Consider the following 12,500-nt stretch of genomic DNA (forward strand, 5'->3'; position numbering starts at 1 on the left):
CGGGACCCGCTGTAAATACAGTACCCCAGAGGGCGTGGGTATGGGTTTGAAACCTATGTGAAAACCTGCCTTGGGTCAAAATTTCATCTAGATCGGTCAAGCAGTTCAAATTTCCGTAGAGTACATGTTTACAAGTTTAGTTATACTCAAATGTGTATATATATATATATATATATATATATATATATATATATATATATATATATATATATATATATATATATATATATAGTATGTGTGTGTAGTTATAATAACCACAATGCCTGGTAATTTCTCAATTCTTCACACTTCTGGACGTGCTTCTCAGTACAAAGCCTGAGATCCATATGCACTTCTAACGTCCTTAGCAGGGTCGAGTCGGTAATGTGACCTCATTCTGATACTCTGATTGCAGGTTCGAATTGCTTCATATTCTTGCATTTGGCTCTCAGGTTATGTAGTGACAAGTGTGTCCAAAAAGTGTGAGGAATTCGAAATGTTACGAGGGAATTGTCGTAATTAGATTCTCTCTCTCTCTCTCTCTCTCTCTCTCTCTCTCTCTCTCTCTCTCTCTCTCTCTCTCTCTCTCTCTCTCTCTGTCTATATATATATATATATATATATATATATATATATATATATATATATATATATATATATATATATATATATATATATATATATATATATATATATATATATATATATATATAATGTTGTATATTTATGTGTGTGTGTGTGTTTATGGCTGGAGATAGACAGAAAAGATACATAGATGGATAAAGGAACTCTTCCACGTCCAAGGACGAGAAGGCTGCCAAGTAGGCCTAATGGAACAATGCCTATTTAGCAGGAGACCGTATTACACAAAATCTCTCGCATAATATGCCTAGTTAAGCTCATTGTCACGGGGAAAGCAAAATGTTGTCCTAATGTTTATTCATTTTTCTTGATATCGTGTCTCTGTGTGAATACATTTCCAGGATGAGTAGGCTTAAGCATAATCAGGTCCATTATTTCTTCTCATTATGGTCGATCTTTATTGTTCATTTTCTTTTCATTGTATTTTGTCATTATTATCATACCACGTTGTTATTATTATTATTATTATTATTATTATTATTATTATTATTATTATTATTATTATTATTATTCTCTGAACCATGACCATGCGTGAGAGTAAGTTTGCCTACCTGTACATGCCTTGCTGTTGAACAAAAATCACTGTTCATTTTCAGTACCTCGAGATGAGTTACTTTGCTCCTGCAGTAGGAGATTCTGAGTTGTTCAACATTTTGATTAGTATGAGTTGGTTAGTGGTGTTAAAAGCAATTCTTTTTACCTCTCAATATTTTGAACTTTAAAAAATTGGGCAGTTTCACAGGTAGAGCTTCGAAGTCAGTAACACAGTTGGACCTTAATGGGAGAACGGAAGTTCCGAAAGCATCACTTTTCTTGACTGCAGTACTCTTGCATTAACAACAAAAGAAGAGGTAATCATTTTATGCCCCTGTTGAGCAAAATGACTGAACGGATGATTCCCTAACATTTTTCAGCATATCAGGATTTGTGCTCTTTCCGCCCTATAGCGTGAACAATATTGCAGTTTTAATGTTAGAAATGCAAACTGCGGAAAACTTTCGCTACTTGGTTAGATGTTTCCCAAGGCGTCATATCCTTTAAAATACGAGTTCTCTTGGTATAATCATCAATGTTTATTTGAAGGATGTAAATGCAAACAGAAATGAGGAAGTGAATATTAGAAAAAAATTATGCAAATAAAGTGATGCTATGCTCCAAGGAATGATGCCTCCGAAGAAATAAAAGACAAATTTTAAGTAATGAGAACTGATGACTGCCAAAGTTGGCAGAGGCAAAGAAAGTATGAAGGATCTGATGGGCAAGGAAGGCCTGGGAGCACCTTCAAACGAAAATGAGAAGGGGCTTATTAGTTTTTGTGATGCAAATAGTTGGGTGATTGGAGGTCATTTTTTCCAACAAATGGAACTCTATAAATACACTTGGACTTTTCCAGATGGTAGTCGCAAGAAGTAAATAAATCTCATAGCCATTTATCAAAAGAATAAAAAAAATACTGAGGAATATTAAGAGTTAGAGGAGCTGATGCCGGCAATAATCACCAACATGCCATTGTCACACTGAAATTTAAATTAAACCCACCCAACAAAAATGGTTGACAGAGTATTTAGGCGTATTACAGTAAATCTTGAAGATAGGTATCGAGAGGCTTTGGCAATTGAATGTCGATATTGTTTTACAGTTCCTGAAACCACATCTGAGGAATGAGAACTAGTTTGACATCGAGAATGTGTTTCAATCTGCTGGAAAAGAACAAGACGGAAACTTTCGGTATCTGCCGAGATCTTGTGTACAATAAAGGGCAAACAGAACATAATTTCAGGAAGAAGGTGAAGTACACATAGCGGAACATGCTAAGTACTCAAGTCTAGATAATGAGATGAAGTGAAATTCAAGAAGGAAGAAGAGAGAATATTTGGAGTAACAGGCTAATAATGTTAACAAAGCCGTATATTCAGTGAGTGGTATTAATGTTAGGAAAATCCACAGAATTTATGGAATATCTGTGAGTGAAAAGAAACGCAGACAGTACCTGCCAGAAAGAAGGCTGAGTTAATAATGACATCACAAGAAGAAGAAAGATAATGTTAGGCAGATCATTATTGTGAAGTCATGAATAAGAGATATAAGTATGACAGTTTGATAGATATGCCGGAAGATGAGGAACACCTGAGTGTAAATATGAATAAATTCACAGAATTGAGGTGGAATCAATAAAAGAGAAACTTCGGAGATAGAAAACACCGAGTTTTGACTGAATCACTTAGGAGGTGACTTTTGCTGAAACTGAATGACACCTCTTACAAACTACCTTTCTTGCCATAATGTGGAATGAGGATACAAAGCCTGATGATTGGGAATTGGAAGTCCCAGCAGAGGTGACAAGGAAAGGTGACCTCAATGAATGTGGTAACTATAAAAAGGTATTTCAAGCATTGGGTAGGTTGAATAAGATTTGGGTGTACCGTAGATATAAATTGCATACAAAAGTAAGATTATGCATAAATCTAGTACAGTTCATGGTGTGGCAGTGAAACTGTATCTAAAAGGTTTTGTCGATTAAAAAAAAAAGCTTACAAAGAGCAATAGGAATTAGATGGCAGGATAGAGTTCGAAATGATAATATATGGGAAATAACGTAGGTTCCATTTGTAGATGGGATATGATGAAAGGAAAATGGAAGTGGCTTGGGCCTGACCTTCCCCTACCCCCTGTGGGCACAAGGAGAGCGGGAAAACCCAAGCCTACTTGGATGAGAACTATGAGAAGGGAGGCTGGAAATAATGGAAAATTTATGAAAACAGAACACGGGGAAGACATGAGTGGCGAACTACCAGAGGAAGTGGAGACGATGATTGATTATTTACATATATATATATATATATATATATATATATATATATATATATATATATATATATATATATAAATATATATATAATATACATATATATGTGTGTGTGTGTACAATGTGTGTATGTTTATATTTCTCGTATAAAAATGTAGAGTATACAGAATCCTTCTTATGCAGAAATCCTTAAGTCAGAACGTCATATTGGCACATGTAATATTTATATACATCTGACTGTTTATTTATATTTTTATACTCAGCATACAACATAAAATTTGTGTCCTTTTATAGGTAAATAATGGAGTGACCTCTGCCTGTAAAAAAAAAAAGCTTTATCATCGAGCATATGCGATATGTTTGATTTCTAATTTTTTTCATGAAAAATTTATGCAGAGTTTCTGCTGGAAAAACTTGGCGTAGAAATAAACATTACAAAGACTACGTATGAGAGCGAGAGAGAAAAAGAGAGATAGAGATAATCACACGCATGCATACACACTATATATATATATATATATATATATATATATATATATATATATATATATATATATATATATATATATATATACTATATATATAGTGTGTGTGTGCATGTGTGTATGTATAATCTTTCCTGAATCTTTTCCCTCTTGTGTATATGTATATGTATATATATATATATATATATATATATATATATATATATATATATATATATATATATATATATATATATATATATATATAGTGTGTGTGTGTGTGTATGTATCATCTTTCTCTGAATCTTTTCCCTCTTGTATGTAGGGTCGATGTTTCTGAGAGCTTTCCCCCACCTCGTTCAATGAAGCAGATCGTCCTCTGACAGTTGTTTGTCTTTCAGCTCTTCTTGAACAGTACCTATCCACCTTCGCTTCGGTCTTCCTCTGGCTTTCCCACCTGGCACCTCCACCTGCATCACTCCTTCCCACATACGTCTCCTCCCTTCTAATCATAAGGCCATACCACAGCAGTCTTCTTTCCCGGACCGTCTTTGACAGTTCTGCCACTAGTAGTTTCCCTTATTCTTTCATTCCTGATCCTATCCTTTTTGTTCCTGTATACATCCATCTAAGTATTTTCATCTCTACCGCATCCAATTTCTTCTCTTGTGCTCATTTTACCGGCTATGTTTCAGCTCCTTATATCAGTGCTGGTGTCACTACTGTCTGATACAATATTCTTTTAACCTGATACAATATTCTTTTGACCTTTATGTTGATTCTGCGGTCACGCAAGACACCTGACATCTTTTTCCAATTTTTCCATCTAGCTTGGACTCATGTGCTTCTCAAGTGTTCCCTTTGCTCGCAGACACCTGCAAACCTCTTGCCGTGGGATTCTGTCATGTGCCTTTACATATATATATATATATATATATATATATATATATATATATATATATATATATATATATATATATATATATATATATATATATATATATATATATGTGTGTATATGTATATGTATTCCCACAGTTCTTTTACTGTATGCTGCACAGGGTACCAGTACATTTTACAGTAAAAGGAATTGTAAATGGTTGCTTAAGCGAGAGTACAAAATCTTTGAAACGCTGCATAAAAGAAGCAAGACAGAATGGATTGCATTGGGAAAATCAGTCTTTCTAAATAATAAAAATAGTATATGAAAATAAAGTCTGTCAGCAGTTCTAAAGGTTAACGGAACAGACTCCGCCATGATGCAGGATTTTCTCCGACGTAATGGAAAATTGTCCCCTATGCCTTCGTCCTCTTTTCCTCCTGTAGGGTAGTCCCAGTAATAAATTTACCTTATATGTATTACCTTTCAATCAGCAATGTATCATAACTTACGATGTACAACTTACAGGCGGATCTTCAAAACTCTCTTTTCCTCATGAGGGAAATGAATAATGAAAGAATATTTGTGAATAATATTCCACATCCCCCCAAAAGGAGTAAGAAACCAGATGTTTGAATAAATTCCTTGTGTTATCTTTCCCTTTGTGTATTATGTATGAACCTAATTTCAGACGTAACATCTCCCACTCTTCTGCTTCTTCTTCGTCCTCTTATTTTTCTTCTTTTTCCTTTTCTTCTTCTTCTTTTTCTTCTTTTTCTTCTTCTATCTTCCTCACGCATGCGGTTTTGTGTGATGGCGTCTCTATCTCTCTCTGTCTCTCTGTCGCGCTCAAGACATGACACACGATGCCTGCCACTTTCCAAATTGGGCCACTTTTTGTGGTGTGAAAAGACGCCCATGGAGTGACACGAACACTGACCAGAACTGCCGCTAACCCTCCCCCCCCCCAACATCCACCCCAACCTCCACCCCAACCTCTATGCCCTGACGCCCACTGCCAACACCCCCTCCCCACCATTCCTTTCTCACTTCTCTCCCACTTGTGATTGGAGGCGAGAGATTTCGTATCATGTTCCCCAAGTGTCTGTCGAAGAGGCGTACATCAATTTGTCCAGGATTTTTATTTGAATTTTTGCCCCTTTTGTGGAACTGTGACTGTGTGTGTGTGTATGTATGTATGTATGTATGTATGTATGTATATATTTTGTGTGTGTGTTTGTGTGTATGTATCTATATGTTATAGGCCCAGATTTAGACTTATAATAAGAATATACCCTAAATTCCTTATCCCTGATCGTGTTCAGTAATAAATCATATTATGGTTCTCCTTCATCAAACATACTTTCACAACTAAAGAAGCTGCTAACCAACTAAACAAACGTAACTGAGCCTTTCATAAGTAATAACAATTTTCTCCCAAAATTTTCCTCTTACAAAGATTTTCCTATCTGACGCATTCCCCTCGCAAATTAGCACATATCCTTAAAACCCAGCGAATGTTCCGAACGAGCAAGAAAACCTAACTAACAACCCTTTCCCCAATTAACAAACCCCTGTCCAACTGAGGATTTCGCCACTAATAGTAAAGCCATTATCCGTGAGCAAAGCCCTCCTAGGGTAGAAATCACCATCCCAGTCTAACAAAGTTGTCCTAATAACAAATATCCTAAACAACCAAGAAAGACTCGCCTTAACTAACTTCTCAACCTCTTGAAGGGAAATGAATGAATGATTTTAAGTTATCAGGCGTCGTGACTTCTATTGTCATTGACGCCGATGTTAATTAAAGGACTACATAGTGTAGTATATTTATAATATAATAAAAACTTGTAGGATTCCCAACTAACAAACCTTCTAAGTCTTCTCCTGCTAGCTAAGACCTTCTTTAAAGGCCCTCCATAGTTAAAAAGACCTGCATTAACTGACAAAACTCGTCCATTGGTACAAGAGCTTCCCATTTAACAATAAATGCTCCACTTAAGGCAGACCATCCCAATGGAGCAAAGATATTTTCTTTTATAAAAGACCTCCCTATCTAACATTACCAACCCTAACTATAACAAGAGCATCCTTCACTGACAAAGCCTTCTCCGTTTACCAAAGACGTTCTCAACTAGCAACACTACCCTCCCCAGCTAAGAAAGCACATCCTTCTCCATTTGTCAGTCCTTCCGAGTTAGAAAGACCCTCTGTTACCCCCCCCCCTCACTCCTAAACTACTCTCCATTTCTGTAAGTAACAAAGCCATAACCTGTTATCAAAGACCTCCACATCTAACAGTATCTTTCCCAACTAAGAACGCCTTACCCCAGCTACCGAACCGTCGCCAATTAACAAAGCCCTCTCGATCTAAAAGAGCACCTCCAAAACTAAGAAAGCCTTGGATTCAATAACACTGACCTCTTTGTCTAACGAAGCCCCATACCTCAGCTGAGAAAGACCATCCTTCGGCTAAAAAAATCTGTTTCCACGATCACGGGCTTTCCCTTCTTGACAACACCTTCTCAAGTGACAAAGCTTAAAAGTGGGAAAGTCTTGCTGTCTCCAACTTTTTTGCCTCTTGAATTGCTGATTGTCCTGTTTTTCTTGTCTTGTTTTGTCTGCTCCTTATTGTATCTTTTAACGCGAGTGATAATCACCCTGACGAGACCATCTGGCGTTGTAGTAAACAAAAGATGTCGAGAGCTTCGTTTCCTCCTTAATCTCCTCTCGTTAATCCTCATTAATCCCCTCTCGTAAAATTTTCCGTCTTTATTCCTCATTCGTAAATGTTCTTAAGTCCTCGCTAATGACGGCGGAGTTCTTTCTATTTTCTTACTTAACAACTTGCTATTTCTTTGTTTCGAATTGCAAGATTCCTCGTTTGCCGTTTCTTTTAAGACGACGCTAATTGCGGATTCAGTTCAAACTGCTATATTGTTTTTCATACACTTTCACACAGATTTTTTTGCAGTTTTAGATGTTATGCGTTTGTACTGCATTCGTTAATAGCAATTTGATATTGGGACATTTCATAGGATCAAGTACTAAAAGTTTCCTGTTTTTTTTTTTTTGTCACAAATCTCTCTCTCTCTCTCTCTCTCTCTCTCTCTCTCTCTCTCTCTCTCTCTCTCTCTCTCTCTCTGTATATATCTCTCTCTCTCTCCTCTCTCTCTCTCTCTCTCTCTCTCTGTATATATATATATATATATATATATATATATATATATATATATATATATATATATATATATATATATATATATATAACCACTATCCTTCCTGTGTCTGCCATAAGCATGCTTCTTCATCATCTCCAGGCTTGTCCAGGACGACAGGCCGCCTTGTCATTCAAACAGCAACGCCAGCAACCCCATGTGAAACCTTTTTCTGTCCGGACGTTTTCTCTGTCCTCAAAATCCTACCGCTAATTTCTTCCAAACTCCAAACAGACGCTGCCTGGAAACAAAACCGTAAAGCATAGTTCTTCTCTTTCTGCCTACAGGGGACTCCTCTTCCACCCCGTCCCCGCACCTAGCCGCGCCGCCCATCACCACCACCACGGAGGGCTGGTGGTTGGGCAAGCCACGCCCTTATTTCGCCGATTCGCCCACCAACCATACGGTGATATCCGGGCAGAGCGCCTATCTCCCCTGCAGGGTCCACATGCTAGGGGACAGATCGGTGAGTTGCAGGTTATAGTATTTGTTTACCTGAATTTGCTTTTCACTTGAATACACCGACTCTTTCGAATAAAAGTAACTTGTTTGTTGTTCTGAAGGGTTTGGATTTGTAGATTTACCTATTTTTGAGGTGCTTGCTTTGCTTTGATTTTTTAAAACTTAGTGTTTGTTTGCCATTTGTACTGGTATATTTATGCCATTGTTAATATACACGCATATTATTATTATTATTATTATTATTATTATTATTATTATTATTATTATTATTATTATTATTATTTTGTCCTTTCCTAATTAGAAAAAGGAAAACTGCTGGATAATAATTTTAAGCATAAGATTACATAGAAATAAACTTAACAGAAATTTCAGCAAGAACAATATTCATGAAAAGAGAGAACTTGATACAAGTGTTACTTGAAAATGGGCTTATTTTGTTATTTTCTTCTCCTTTTTGATTTAATTCATTACATTGCATTTCTTACATATGTATGTAATATATATATATATATATATATATATATATATATATATATATATATATATATATATATATATATATATATATATATTCATGAAAAGAGAACTTAATACAAGTGTTACTTGAAATTGGACTTATTTTGTTATTTTCTTCTATTTGATTTAATTCTATACATTGCATTTTCTTATATATGTATGTAATATATATATATATATATATATATATATATATATATATATATATATATATATATATATATATATATATATATATATATATATATATATATATATATATATATATATATATATATATATATATATATATATATATATATATATATATATATATATATATATAGTCTACATTTTTTCACCAGTCATGTTTTTCTCCTAATACTTTCTAATAGTACGGGCAAGCCTTGGGCACAGGGCACATTTTATCTAAAACAACGAGCCAGCCAATTTTCATGCTGCAGACTTCCAGTTAATAAAAAAAAGAAACGATTCATATTAATGGATCCACTTAACAATAACAATAATAATAGTGAATGCTTTTGTATAATTATAAACAATAGAAAGTACAAGTTAAACCAAAGCAGGTATTTAACGACAAGGAGTAAAGAAACAAAGGAAATGTTTGTTTGTGTGACGGATTATTGTAGCCTGGAAGACTGTAGTTTCATAAAAAAAAAATTAGTTTATCATTTTAATTTAAATAAGTTTAGTCGATGAAATATAGCCATAAAATGTGTCCTTCCTACCTTAAGCTGTTCGTAATTTTGTCATTGATTTATAATATATATATACATATATATATAAAAATATATACATATGTAGATATATGTATTTATATGTATATATATATATTATAGGTATATATATATATATATATAAAAAAATATATATATATATATATATATATATATATATATATATATATATATATATATATGTGTGTGTGTGTGTGTGTGTGTGTGTATAATATATATATATATATATATATATATATATATATATATATATATATATATATATATATATATATATATATGTGTGTGTGTGTGTGTACATATACATATGTATATTACGTGAAGATAAAGTGGCAGCGAATATAGCCATAGGACGGCATTAAGTATTCCATATCGCTTCCCGTAGAAGAGCTTTTAGGAATCATCTTAACATATTCCAGATCTTTGGTAAGATGGTAAGAGAGAGAGAGAGAGAGAGAGAGAGAGAGAGAGAGAGAGAGAGAGAGAGACTGTAATGGGGTTCCCATTGAAAGTGACATAAAACAAGGAAGCGTCTTTTGCTTTTCGTCACTAGGGACACTAATACTTTTATGTCAAGGCACAATTTCTCCTCAGAATTCTTATGCCCTGGTTTACCTTCCCTGGGCATCCATCCAGTTATTGACCTGTTTGTTCGTCTGTCTCTTTACCTTCTGCCGGCACTCTATATGTCCGTTCCCCTGCCTATTAAACGTTAAAGTTTTTTTTACCTTGACTGTAGCTTAAGAACTTTAAGAGATTAAGCAACTTTATGTTTGGCTTCTTGCTTCACTAATGGAGCCGATATGCAGAGTTCAAGTCCAGGCTTAGAAGAGATCAAAGGTCATATAAGAATTTCCGACCGGCGGGGCCGTCGTATTAGGCAAAGTCATTCTGTTGCAAGATGCTTTGATTTGGGGGCAGCCTCCTTTTTCTCTTTCCGACGTCACCTTTGTCGCTTTGAATATTATCCAGAAAAGTTTCCTGCGTTGCTTGAAAGTTCGTGACGACTTGTTTTTCACTGGTCAGGTCGAGGTCGGGTTACTGCCTCATTGGAGCATATCGTCAGCATCCGTTAAATAAGTTAAAATTGACAGCTAAGATTGAGGTCTAAATACTTGATGACATAAATTTGTGTAATGTGCTCAGGGGGAAACATTACGTGAAAATAACAAAACTTCAGTGATAGCGTATTTGCAGATTTGTAATCTCTCTCTCTCTCTCTCTCTCTCTCTCTCTCTCTCTCTCTCTCTCTCTCTCTCTCTCTCTCTCTCTCTCTCTCATATTTGCCTAAATATGCTGTGTGGGTAGTCATTACCTGTTAATAGAAGCAAAATAAAATCTGTTAAGAATTTGTCGCTGATGGACTTATTTATGAAGGTTGATAAAACATTAATAAGATAATAATGAAAAGAAAAGACTAAAGTCTCCGGGACCTCAGAATAAATAAATTTTATATAAAAATCCCCTTGACATATTTCTTGAGAATGTGCTGTGGGAGTAACCGTTGTTTGAAAACGAAGAAACCCCCAACAATATTTGCCTACCGAAATCCTTTGTACACTTGGGCCATTTCCTTTATTCCAAAAGCAAAACAGCGGAAAACGTATCGAGTTTCAGTGAATGGAGTGAGGGAAAAACTGAGTGCAGTTGCAACAAATTCTCGTTAATTTTTTTAACCGAGGCTTTTGTTGGTAAAATTTCCTCTCAGGGTAACTTCTACCAGTGCAGCATTTTGGACCGGTCATTTCTCCTTTACGATTGCTTTTGTTATGCTAGATGTATAATAATAATAATAATAATAATAATAATAATAATAATAATAATAATAATAATAATAATAATAATAATAATAATAATAATAATAGCATCAGTAGTGGGAGCAGTTGCAATAGTAGGAGGAGCAGCAGTTGTAAAAACAATATGAAGTGGATGGAAGTGTAAAATTGTAGACATCAGAAGAGATATATCTGTAATAGATAATAAAAGTAGTAGCAGTCGTCGTGATAGTAGCATTGTTGTAGTAGTAGTACCAGCAGTAAGCAATATTATTATAAGCAGCAATAGTAGGAGAAATCGAGAGAAAACCTCGACAGAAGCACTGGAGCGCATCACAGAAAAAAGTTTGGAAATTCAATGGCGACGTTCTGGAGTTTGCTCACCTCTCAGCATCCATTATATTTGACTGACACAAAGATTTCAGACCAGATTTCTAGAGGCTCAAATGGCGCCGCCTTCTGACCTTTACTGACGTGCGAAAATATTAAAATGGGCCTTCCTATTGTATCTCGCTCTCCGAATTTCATTTACCTCTCCTTTAATTCATGGTTGCTTTTGCTAAATTGCTTCCCATAAAAAAAGGCCGCGAGGTTTCTTAGGTAGTCTTTGCATTACACAAAAGCGTGAAGGGTGTAAAGGAGGATTTGATACACATATATATTGTACATAATCTCGTTCTTATAAATATATAAATAAATATATATATATATATATATATATATATATATATATATATATATATATATAGATATAGATAGATAGATAGATAGGTAGATATATAGATAGATGTACACATACATACTCATTGCGTGTATGTGTATATATATATATATATATATATATATATATATATATATATATATATATATATATATATATATATATATATATATATATATATATCTTAAAAAGGACCTCATTCAAACTGGATGGTATCTAATGAGTTTTTATTCAAAAGTTACAAGCTTTCTTGGACAAACAGTCCACATTATCAAGTATCCGTACAATGAGCAGACGTAG

General features: G+C 34.6%; 1 protein-coding gene across 1 annotated transcript in view; it reads left to right on the forward strand.

Moving 5' to 3' along the window:
* The window catches only part of LOC136840265 (neuronal cell adhesion molecule-like), a 1,114,986-nt gene that overhangs the window by 658,297 nt on the left and 444,189 nt on the right, over window positions 1-12,500 (forward strand). The window contains exon 3 of the mRNA XM_067106910.1: window positions 8,277-8,455. Coding sequence (XP_066963011.1) covers window positions 8,277-8,455 — 179 coding nt within the window. The remainder of the gene's footprint in view (window positions 1-8,276; window positions 8,456-12,500) is intronic.

This window comes from Macrobrachium rosenbergii, chromosome 7 (genome assembly GCF_040412425.1).
Source record: "Macrobrachium rosenbergii isolate ZJJX-2024 chromosome 7, ASM4041242v1, whole genome shotgun sequence".
Taxonomy (NCBI): Eukaryota; Metazoa; Arthropoda; class Malacostraca; order Decapoda; family Palaemonidae; genus Macrobrachium; species Macrobrachium rosenbergii.